Below are 12,433 nucleotides of genomic sequence, written 5' to 3'. Positions count from 1 at the left end.
AAACAAGAAGAATTATTGACCAGTATCTTGTGGGATGTCCAGGAAAAGGGTCAAGAAGACACCAAATTCCTGCTTGCTAATAGATATCTCAAAATATTTCACACAATAACACTTTAAAACACATTTCTTTCAACTGTAGACACATTAAGCTTTCTCAAGAGCCAAAAAAACACTTCATCGGCAATCAGAATTCACCAAAATCAGGAAGAATAGGAAAGACTTCCCTGAAAGCAATCTCCCGCGCTGCCAAATGACAAAATTATCGGCCATACTGGCAAAAATATCGCTCCCGCTTGGAATTTTGTTACAAGGTTGGTGTCAAAAAGTAAATGGCGGGCATTGGCGGGATAACCTTACATTTGACCTCTAGATTTTTGGGGAATACAGTGCCCGCTTTGTAATCCGGATGATTGGGAGACAATATGACTGGTGTCCGCTTCGTAATCCGGATGGATTTTTTGAATTTGTTCAACGTCTCGAAAATATAATACAAGTTTCTTTTGTAGAATTAGAATAAAAGTCTTAAAAAAGATTAAAAAGACATAATTAGAGAATTCTATGCTATTATACTTCATCTATTAAACAAAAACATCACAGGATAATTCATTTTCATTGCTGAACACACATGCATAGATAACCTGAAAATTATTTTATATATAACCGTCGATAACTCGTCCGGATTATGGCGATCCGGATTAGAAAGCGGGCACTATACCCATAAAGTTTGAACAAGTGTTTTTGAAAATTTAAGAAAAAATTGTTTTTCGAATTTATATAATCTGTAATTGTTAGTTATCATACTTATTGGCCCCGAGAGGTTTTTTCTTATTCTGATCTAAAAATATAAAAAAAAGTCAGGATATCTGCAAGGAAGCAGAAAATCGAAAATTCACGATTTTTGACTAAAAATATCTAAGCTCAGGAGTTAATTGGGATCCTGCAAAAATATCCTAGATTTGGACATCCTTATAGTTTGTAATTATCCAGAAGAATCGGATTTTTATCGACTCTTAGATAGTCTAAAAAAATTGTTGTTTCCACGGTTATCTAGAGTCCCAAAGGAGTCGAAAGAGTTAAACATGATCTAAATAAAACACCCAAAATGCTTTTTTATGGAAGTCTATCATTTAGGCCTTTCCAAAATTCGATTAAAATTAAATACTACAAAGACATCTTTTCGTTCCTTACGTATTTTTGCCACTCGGAATTTAAAATCTGAGCTAAAAGTAGCGTATAAGATAAAGTGCCTTCGAGTCGACCGGTTCCTCGACCCGACCGGTGGTCAATATTTGAATGTTTTAATGGTGAATTTCTATAAAATTGTCACTGATTCGTATTTATTTGTGGAATAATTGACCTAATTAATGTTAGATCATACGCCAAATATTAGTGCAAATATAAATAAATTGAATAAATAACTCTACCGGTCAAATTGAGGAACCTGTCGACTTGAGGGCACTTTACCTTAGTCTGTAAAATTCGGAATTAAACAGAGAAGATTTCATTTTCGGACACTCCCACTCCCAAAGACTTCCAAGCACTTCATTTTCAGCTGTACACCACTTCCGACCCTAATAGCCCTAATATCTCCCCCTTGGAAAATTTAAATTCTTTTGCAAAAACCGTTTAGAAAAGAGTATAACGTGAACTCCAAGAAACCTTTTGAGGAACCTTGGAGAATTTGTTCTGTATTTATTCCAGAATAATTAATTAAATAGAAGAAAAGAATGATTTTTAATTGAAATTCGTTTGCTTATCAATATTTTTAAAATTTCTCCATACCAACGCAGGCGCCAAGTAGTGGAAAAACAATGAAACAGTGGAAATGTGATTGCAGCGCCACCAATCGAATTCAAGTCAGTGTTTGTGGTGCATCCGTAGCAATTGGACGTGTTTTCTGTAGCTCGTGTTGACAAGAGTTGTGGCTGGAAAAAAGTGGCTGCTGGTAGTTCAAAGGGACTTTTAAGGGTGAAAATCGTCACGGTGTGTGACCCGTGTACGTCTATTGTCCGCCCCGTGAGTGCCGTGAGTGATTTGTGTGATGCTGCTGGTGGTGGAGTGAACGGTGAGGGTGGCAGACACTTGTGAAGAGCGTGAGAAGACCAAAATGGGGAAATTGTCGGCCATTGCCATTATGTACATAGCATTGTTTTCCCGGAGGTGAATCTAGTCATCTCGCTCTAACGCACAACCCAATGCACTTTTTTTTGCACCCAATTCGGGATTGTTCGTCCTTGGTGTGAAAGAGATAGGCAGTGGGATAAGTTTGTTTTTGGGGAAAAAGAGAAGCACAATGCGTGACACAATTTCCCGTGTGAGTGCGAAAGGGAGGCAATTAGTGCATTTTGTGGATCTCCCTCACTCCAATGAGATTCAAATTGGACACACGAAAAATTGAACAATTTTTTTTTTGGTGCAGCTGGAAATGTTCAGAAGAGAAAAGCCATGAGAATTATGTGATGAAAAAGCGTCAATGAACTTCCAATAGCACACACACTTTTCCCTAATACTCTCCACTACTTGACACAATGACGATTATCTGGATTTTCAGGGAATTTTTGGAGAAAAAGTAGCACACAGAGGGAGAATCGTGTCACCCTTTTCCAGGAAGTTCAGTGTTTATTGGAATAATTTGGGGTTCCTTGAGACTTCCGGGACATGAGGCATGTCAAAAGTCTTTTCGGAAGGTTTTTTTTTATTAGATTTCAGGAGTTTGGATCTAAAAATAGTGTTTAAAGGGCTTTATTATGGTGAATTCTTAAAGAAACAAACAAACTTGGCGGTTTCCAAAATTTTCTGGAAAAGGGTTCATCCACAGTATTATTATCCTTCAAGTTTTAGTTTAAGGGTTTATTCTTATATACTAAAATTGTCTTTTAATTCCGGTTCCTTAACAAAATCTATAAGTTCTCAGGTGTTTTCTATTAAGTACCCCTTCCCAAACTGGTTCAAGTTCCTCGAAACTTAAGTTTAATTTATTGATTATAAATGTTTTAGTTTACAATCTTCTAGAGACAATAACTTTTTGGGATCTTTGGATACATTCAAAACATCCTTCTGACACAAGAAATGGAATAATAACATTCTAATTTTAGAACGGTCTGACCCAATTTGCAAGTCAAACACCTTTTGATTCAACAAAAGCTGCTAACAGCACCTTAAACAGCTACTTAATAGCACTTTTCAATTAATGAACTTCTTAAAGAAGACGTCTGAAAGCCCCATTGACGGGTAATTCATCATTTTGGGGAGGAAAATCAAATGAATATTGTATAAAACTGATACCAAATGACATTGATGGTCAAAGTCAGGCCAAAAAAAAAAAATGTAACAAAATAGAGAGAGAGAACTTATCTGAGAATGTCAATCCGGAAGAAAAATTGCTTATAAACTAGAAAATATTATGTGAAGCATGAAAAATTCTCTTAAAGAATTTCTCTGAGTCGGAAAACTTGGCAGAATTTCCTCTTGGGAGTTTCCAATTTCACGATGTGAGCTTCCTCCTCAGTTGGATTGCACAAAAAAATAAAATAAATGTGGCTGGGGAATGTGAGGAAATGTTTCGCAAAATCATCATTCTTTTATGTAACAGCATTGCGATGTGAAAAAAAATTTAAAAAAAAAACATTCCAGTGTCAATTGATGCAAGAACAAAAGACCCATCTTTTCTCATGGATAACAATTTCTGTTTGGCTTTTGGACTCATCTGCTTCGAATTAAATGCTTTTCTGACCCATTTCGATGGATCTCAAGTGTCTCTTTTTTAAGATACTCTGTTGATGCTTAAATCTCTGTTAATTGACTTCTTGAAGGGAGAGAGTGGATTTCCTAAAGAGGGGAATGTATAAGTAGCTTATAGAGAGCGATCGAATGGTAATGCTTTGTGCCTTTCCAAAACAATGTTGGTTGTTTATAATTCAAAATATTTTTTTTGCAATAAATTTAAATAATTTGATATCAGCTTAATGTTAATTATAAATAAATCAAATAGGGAAATAGGGAAGGAATAATTTATAATTATCAGGGTTAGAATTTTACTTAGAATTATTCAAAGTTTACTTTCAATATAATTTCAATATAACATTTTCTTGTGAATTTAGCGAAAACTTATACTGTTTGCGAAGTATACACGTAATCTACAGAATGTTCGATATTTTCGACGCAAACACTATTTTTAAAATTTTCAATAACAGAGAAGAGATGGGCATGTGAAAAAGACTTCACATTATACTTGAGGTCGAATTGGATTATATAGCTCCTAATGGCTCCGGCACACCTTTTAGATCAGGAAAATTTCATAAAGTCGAAATTCGAAACCCTTTCTTTCTCACATGCGTTTTGCATATGACTATCTCATTCTTTCGCATACCAAATTCGATTGAGCTAAATTGAATTTGGAGTGATGTTTAAGAGAAGAAGAAGAGTGCGAGAGAATGAGATAGAGGAGATAGACATATGCAAAACACGTGAGAAAGAAATGGATCCGAAATTCGACTTCATGAAATTTGCTTGATCTAAAAGGTGTGCCCGAGCCATAAAAATCTGGAGATTTAATTAGCCGAATGAAATTGTTCTCTTGTAAAAATTCACCGGTATTAAGAACCTCGAGAATTTTTATGGTTTTGGTTATATCCCTTAATATTTACTTCTTTCTACTAGGCCTAACTCAGATGTTCTAGATCAGGTAAAGGACTTTCCAAAAAATAAAATATTGACAGTGCTCCAGGCCTTGCGAAATCCTTGATCTCGACACTTAGATGCTATACCTCAAATGTACTTTCGCATAATTTATCGTGTACGATTTTACGACCGATTTGATCTGTTTTATAAATTACTCAAAAGATTGACAAAAAGGGCTTAGAAGTAATACAATTGATTTTCGAACAAAAATTACTTATCGGTTCGGTTTGCGGAAACTTCGTATTTTACATGTTCGTATTGCGGAAACTTCATATTCTAGTACATTTCGTATTTTACCATTTCGTATTTCACATTTCGTCTTTCATACATTTTGTACAAAAATTGTACATTTCGTCTGCCATACATTTTACAATACAAGATATCTCTTGGAATTAAATCTAAAGTTCTTTTGGAGGAATCAATTTTTATTTTTTTTTAAAAGCTATCTCTTGGAATTAAATCTAAAGTTCTTAAGCAGGAATCAATTGAACATTATTTCTTCTGCCATACATTTTACACAAGCATATCAACCAATAAAATAATAGAATTGCAGTTTTATGGGGTTAAGGGCGTTATGCGCCCCGGGTCTGAGTTTAAAGTCGAACTTCAAGCTCTAATTATCAGTATTGCCTGTTTGGGGCTAAGGAAAATTTTCTGTGTTTTTGGAAGATATCAGTATCGCCTGTTGGGGCAAAGTGGAATTTTCTGTGTTTTTTAAGTTATCAGTAGCGCCTGTTGAGGCTAAGGGAAATTTTCTGTGCTTTGGAAAGTCATTTGTATCGCCTGTTGAGGCAAAGGGAAATTTTCTGTGTTTTTTTTAAGTTATCAGTAACGCCTGTTAAAGCAAAGGGAAATTTTCTGTGTTTTTAAAAGATAACAGTATCTCCTGTTGGGAAAAAGGGAAATTTTCTTTGCTTTGGTAAGTTATTTGTATCGCCTGTTGAAGCAAAGGGAAATTTTCTGCGCTTTTGGAAGTTATGTGTATCGCCTGTTGAGGCAAAGAGAAATTTTATGTGCTTTGGGAAGTTATCTGTATCGCCTGTTGAGGCAAAGGGAAATTTTATGTGCTTTTGAAAGTTATCAGTAGGGCCTGTTCAATTTTTGACAAAATTTATGAAAGGCGAAGTGTGAAATACGAAATGGTAAAATACGAAGTGTGCAATACGAACATGTAAAATACGAAATGTAAAATACGAAGTTTCCATATCCCTATCGGTTCATAACCGATTAGAACAATTTATCTGATAAATACGCTCTCTAGAACATTTTTGCTCTTTGACCTTGAAAACCGCCTAGGTGACTTCCAAAACATCCAAAAATGAAAAAAAAATAAAATAAAATTATATTTGAAAAATAAATATTGAAATATTTATTAAATATTAAAAAAAATGTTTTAATGAACCGGAATTTAAATATTTTAATTAATCGAATTCCTTAAAACTTTAGACATTATCAGTACATATTTTCATTAAGGGGTTACATGGGTCTCTCAGGTCACAAATATCATTTTTTTTATTTTTTTTTATTTTATAGTATAACATTTGAAAAATATTTTCTGAAAATCTCAAGTCAATCCAAGTAAAACTCTCGGAGGTAGAGCAGTTTTAATTATGCATTCCGCCCGCGCGTGCATATTGTGGTAAATCTTTAAACGCGTTTTTCTCAAAACACCGTTTACAATGCGGTAGTCAAGATTACTCAGAGTCTACTGAACCGATCTTCCTGAAATTTTGCATACTTCTTTTGAGAAGTATTATGTAGTGTTTGATACTTGAAAAATTGATACTTTTTTACAAAAACTTTTGCCAAAAATCCAAACTTTGTTTTTTTTTTTTTCAAAAATCCTTGGTTCATCCAGGGGTCAAACTAATCCTCTAATAGAGTATTTTTTTGGCTTTTTGATTTCTGATGAACCTACTGGGAGAAATCCTGCCTACCGCAAGATCTGTTTTTTTTTTTGAGGAATGGTTCCGAAAATCAGCTACCAACGGTCGAATTTTCAAAATTTTTCAAATTTTTTTTTAAATTTTGTTCTAAAGTTGCTCTTTCGTATTCCAAAAGTTGGAATTTCTAAAATATTTTCGACACAATAAATTATCAGAGAGAAGGCCTATTTTTTGACCTGAGTGACCCATGTAACCCCTTAAGGATACTATGGAAAAATTTTGAAGCCTTATTATTTTATCTTGTTAGATTTCGAATTTTGAAATTTTTTGTCTTGTCACATTTTGCCCCATGTTTTTCTATATTTTGAAAGACAAAGTTTGTGCACATTGGGAACATTTTTCATAAAACATCTTCATAAAGGAATTTTCAAAATCAAAAACAAAAGACACTTTTTCACGAAAATTGCTAACAATTTGTAGAGGTCATAAGGTAGCAAACTTGTTAAGAGGTTGCAATAGGGATGTTCTTTTCAACATATTTTTTTTGTGTAAGTAATATATTTTTTTAAAAACCTTAATCAACAAGTGACTAGGGGCAACTGGGGCAGTAGTAAACATGGGGTAGTTGTAAACACTACGATGACTCTTTTTTGTCTACTCGCTACCGCTACTTGAACTTAAGTTGCCCATTTCTGCAGTAGACAGATCCCTGTAGTATAAATAAGTCTCGTCCTCAAATATGTAACTAAAAAAATCGCAGTGTTTACTACTGGCCCACTTCCCTCTCTACCCTTGCATAGGCGTTAATGTTTTCTTTTAAATTCCATAAAAATTAAAGCAGACTCCCAATAAAACCAAAGAATGTTAGAACTAAACTACATACATAGCTGCATATTCTTCAATACCCAATACTTGTTTCAAACACTAAACCTGAAATTTTAATAGCTTAATAAGCTACTCATCATTGGCACTTATTGCCTGATTTCAAACCACATAATATAATTCTACAAACGGATATCGGATTATTTCAATTTGAAGTCAGTAGAGGAAAATCTTTCGTGATTTATTGTGGAAAATTGAAATGCCACGCAAAATGATTCCAAATGAGATGAAAACCATCACGCATCAGTTTCTAATTACACTTCATTTTATGCCCTCTTGCCACACACTCTAAATTGTGCCTTTCTTGTTCCACCGTTCTAGATAGATAGCATCGGTAAAACTAGTGCAAGAACCGCCATATATTTATTAGGTTTTCTATTGGGGATGGGTTTTTATTTTTCTCTTATTTTGCAATGGGTTGTGTTCAATGGATTTCCTCTGAATTGAATTTGGACCAATTGACGTGCCCTTTTCCCATGGTTCTTCTCCATGACTCTTTAACAACACTTGATGGACTGAAATAAGTATATATAGAATGTGTTTTGTGGACTCTCTTGTATTGCAGGAAGTCGCAGAAGTAGCAAAAACAACAGGAAAAAAAATAGACAATAAGTGGAAGAGAGTAGTGTGAGTGTGATTGGATAGAAAAGTGATTTATTTTCCTCAAAGTGCAACAAAAGTGCTTGGAAATCATGGATCTGAATCTGGAGCATCCCGTTGGAACAGCCATGGGCAGTTTATTTCAGCAAATAATTGCTGATTTAAAGGTAAGACGGAGGCGTTTTATAGACAAGAGAGCTTTTTGCATTTGCAAAATGGCAAATGAGACTCTCTTTCTGCTAATTAATTAATGAGTGGTGAATTGTAAGAAGTATAAAAAAAAGTAAATTATTGTGTACGTGTACGATGTGCATGAAACAGTTACGTTATAGACTATGCAAGTTACTCCAATTTATCTCTTAATCACGCAATCATATCTTTTCTGTTTTTTTTTCTTTCATTTTGAGACTCCATGGCATTTTCTTTGGCCACATTGAGTATTTGGGTTAAAGATGGGTAATTCTCTTTGAAGTGAAGAATTACAGAATGAGGAAAAACGCATTGAGAATTTTGAAGAGAAAAATCAATTGGTCAGTTGGGTGTGAAAAGTTTGCATGATTCTCTCAGTCAGAGGAAACTTTTTTTATTAATTTTCTCCACCCAGTAAATAAATTCTATTTCACTGGGTTTTTTTTGCTCATTATTTATTCAGTAAATCATATGATTTGATTAGTGAAAAAATTCCTATACACTCAGAAAAATGAGAATTTAAGATTCTTGGATAAATACTTGATTATTTTAATAATTTTGATTACAAAAAAGTTTAAATTTCGAATTTTCTAAACGCTAAACTCTTAAAACATTATTATTTTTCGAGTTATTATGCCCAACTATTAAATAGTACCTTAATTGGCGGGAAGTCTATAGCTCGTTATTCTTGTCTGAGAAAAAGGTTAAAAGATCAATTTTCATAAGTATATTAAATATTTAAACTAATAAAACCTGAAGAAAACTTTGAAATCGTAACTTTTTTCAGGTTTTTTTTCTTAACATGCGTTTTTGAGACAAAATTTTAACTTTAATATGCTGTAAAAGATAGAAAAATAAGTTTAGGGGAAGGTTTTCAGATTTCGCAGAAACTCTGTCTTCGAATATTTCATATTTTTCCCATATCCTTTAACGAATCTGACCTATTTTTTTTAGGGAATAATGTGTAACTTAAGACAATCTCTGTTCGAAATTCTTTTTGAAGATAATAAGCCATTATTCGTTTAATTCGGTTAATAACTTTTTTTTAGCCATTTTTTCCGCCAATTCGACAAAATTGTAACAATGGGGAAACACACTTCCGGCCGAACCCTCTGTATCTTCGGAAATACTTCGAATTGAAATTTTTATTTTATATTAGATTGTTTGTCTATCTATTTAGACAATAAAAACATATAGGGGAGACCGGGGAAGATTAGCCACGTATAGTATTACATAGTGGTATCTTATAGTTTGCCTTCGAAGAAATATTGAGGACACCACTCTTTATTCGCAGAATCTACTTCCCTTCCTATTCATTAAAATATTTATCCGCCTCATACAAACATTTTTTGTACAAATTATACTCAATGAAAAATTTCATTTGGTGGCTAATACTGCCCTGGTGTCCCCTAGGCATCTGTTGACCTTGTAATTAGGGAAACACACATAAGCATTATGATGGTTCTGTACCTTAAAGTTAGTAGTAGGGTAAAGTGATACAAGTTGGACATAGTGTTACAAGTTGGACAATTCGCCGGTACAAGTTGGACAGGGATTTTTTCTTGATAAATACAGTACTAAATTTTTATTTAAGCACAAGGAACCAAATTATAAAACTAAAGCATTAAAAATATACAAATAAAAATGAAGTATTAAATTTATCAAGAAAGAAAAACCCTGTCCAACTTGTACCATTGTCCTACTTGTACCATGGTCCAATTTGTACCATTTTACCCTAGTATTATCCGATACAATTAAAAAAGAACCTCTGACCATTAGTATTAAGAAGTTGCTTGAAAATTTTGATTAAAATACTTTTTTTCTGACTTATCGATAATTCGGTAATTTAAATTTAAATTAAATCCCTTGCAAACACGTTTTTAAAGATAAAAAAACGTATATTTTTTCTACTATTTAGGACAGTATTGCCTGTATAAATGCATTCCTAAACCACCCAAAATTAAAAGATCTGCAGAAATCCAGTTGGTTATTAGTGTGTTGAATTTCAGGCTGGGAATGATTACATAGAAAATCAGCAATATAGATCAGAAAATATCAAGAAAAATTTTGTTATCAAATTAAAATCTTAACATAATGAACAATATTTTTTAGGTTTTTTTTTTACAAAAACCTAATGTGATATATGTTACTGTTAGTTTTTTTCATTCAAACGGTCATTTAATTAAAATGTAAAATATATCTGTTTTCTTAAGAGAAACAATCTTTAAATTCAACTTAAATTCGTTATCCACAATATCGAGCCAATTTCTAAAAGGTAATTTTGTGACTATTCTCAAAAATGCTGAGGCAAATAGTACCAGACATTGGATATTATCATATTTTGATTCGCTTCATTACGGACTTCCGTAAATTTGAAAAAATACCTGGAAGACATATTTTCATAGAAAATTTATTCATCTACACCTTTGTAAAACACCGTTTTCCCTGCGAGAAAAGTGAGAAAACGAGGAAAGCGCTTTTCAAGCTATTTTAGAAAAAAACACACAAAAGACTGCAAATCGTTTGACCAATGCAAACAAGAAGCGGCGAGACATAATTATGACGTTTCTTTTCGCCGTGAGACATCAGAAATTGTTTCGCTTTTTTGTTACTTTTTACCCCAAGTGGCCATTTGTAATAAAAGGATTTCTGGAGAAAAGAACTTTTGTGAAATTCTAAAATAGATAGCGGATTCGTATTTAAAGAATCCAAATTATTTAGAAAAAATTCACCAGTATTTCCAGTATCGATATTTTTTGTTTTCTAAATTCCTTGTTCGAATTCTAAGAAACTTACGACATTGAAGAAGGTCTATGAAGGCTATCTATAGAAAAAAATTGAGCCGCTATTTTTTTACCTTGGAAGATATTGAATTTTGAATTTTTCGATTTGTGACTTTTTGCCCCAGTCTCCCCAATACAATACGACTTGATTGTACCATTATTACATTTTTTTTTATTATAAGGCTATGCAATTGCAAAATATATTGGACTTTTTTGTAAAATAAGTTTTCTAAAAGCCGCCTTTTATCAGTATGCTACATAAACGGAATCAGTAAAACTCGGTAAATTGCAAAAACATGTTTGTGATTGCTTTTAAAGTGCAATTTTGTCTCGTTAAATTGCTTTTCTAGCCACCTCCGAAAATTTTCATCTAGCACGTTTCAATTTACAATTTGGGTTTGGGAATTCAATCTCACTGGCTGGAGGGCTTATGGAAGTTGTGTATGGTAAAGAGGAAGCAGCTAAAATACTCACGAATATGTCTCTCTTTTTCTCTGTTACTTTGCAGAACTCAACACCACTCTGGGAGGATTTGGTGATGAAAGCCAGCAAACTGCACATGTGCTTGAGATCAGCCATACAGGCGATAGCAACGTATTTGGATGCATTTCAGAAGATTGCAGATGCAGCCACAAATTCGAAAGGTAAACATACAACATGTGAGATGATATTTTTGGATTTTCAAATTGCCGCCTTCCGATTGTAACGGTGGGTGATTTAAAATGCCATGCCATGATGAAATGGACGTGAAAGAAAGAAGTTTGAAAAGGCAGCGTGAAAAAAATATTAATCACGTCCACCTCCATTGAAATGCTCTTTCTCTCTCAACGCCCTCACAATTTCCAATGGCTTTTCCCATCATTTTGTATACAATCGCCCAGTTACTGTAGTATCGTTTGATGCATGTTCATTGAGATACAGAGAGAGAGAGAGAGAATAAAAACATCATTACTATCTTAATCTCTCTCAACTCTCAATGAACGGTTTTCAATATTTGGGGACAAAAGTTGTAAATAAAAAAGTTTAAAATATTGGTCAAATCCTCTTTAATAGAGCTTAAGAACTTCAATAACTTCCTCAAATGACTCAAGGTGTACTTTTTTGTTTGAAGGAATTTCCAAGAAAACTTTCCCAAAATTCCATAAAATTATTGCAAAAGAAGAAATCGTTACGTGTTCTTGGTGATTTTTCATTGATAAACTAGTAAAAGTCAATTCTCCTTAAGGAAAAATTACTCAAGCGAAACTCTCAAGCATAAAATATTCTTATTATATTTTTTTGGTAAAAAAAACTGCTTGTATGATTCTTTTAGACATGGTTTATGATATTCTAATTCAAAAGTGAGAGTTCCCGTTGAATTTTTACAATTAATCTTTGTTAAATTGTTGAAATTCAATTGAATATTTTCCGGAA

General features: G+C 33.2%; 1 protein-coding gene across 16 annotated transcripts in view; it reads left to right on the top strand.

Annotated features, from left to right (window-relative positions):
- Nucleotides 1-1,855: 1,855 nt before the first annotated feature.
- Nucleotides 1,856-12,433, top strand: part of LOC129801860 (protein MTSS 2) — a 61,723-nt gene continuing 51,145 nt past the window's right edge. For 6 of the 16 annotated variants that reach the window (XM_055847243.1, XM_055847238.1, XM_055847240.1 and 3 more), the window contains exons 1-3: nucleotides 1,860-2,065; nucleotides 8,014-8,215; nucleotides 11,529-11,664. In XM_055847243.1, coding sequence (XP_055703218.1) covers nucleotides 8,141-8,215; nucleotides 11,529-11,664 — 211 coding nt within the window. In that variant the 5' untranslated portion in view covers nucleotides 1,860-2,065; nucleotides 8,014-8,140. Of the gene's footprint in view, nucleotides 2,137-8,013; nucleotides 8,216-11,528; nucleotides 11,665-12,433 lie in introns of all 16 variants that reach the window. The other 10 variants (XM_055847242.1, XM_055847237.1, XM_055847229.1 and 7 more) reach the window with 5 other exon arrangements.

The sequence above is a fragment of the Phlebotomus papatasi genome, chromosome 2, assembly GCF_024763615.1.
Source record: "Phlebotomus papatasi isolate M1 chromosome 2, Ppap_2.1, whole genome shotgun sequence".
NCBI lineage: Eukaryota > Metazoa > Arthropoda > Insecta > Diptera > Psychodidae > Phlebotomus > Phlebotomus papatasi.
Note: the sequence above shows the minus strand (reverse complement) of the source record. Positions and strands in the feature narration are given on the sequence as shown.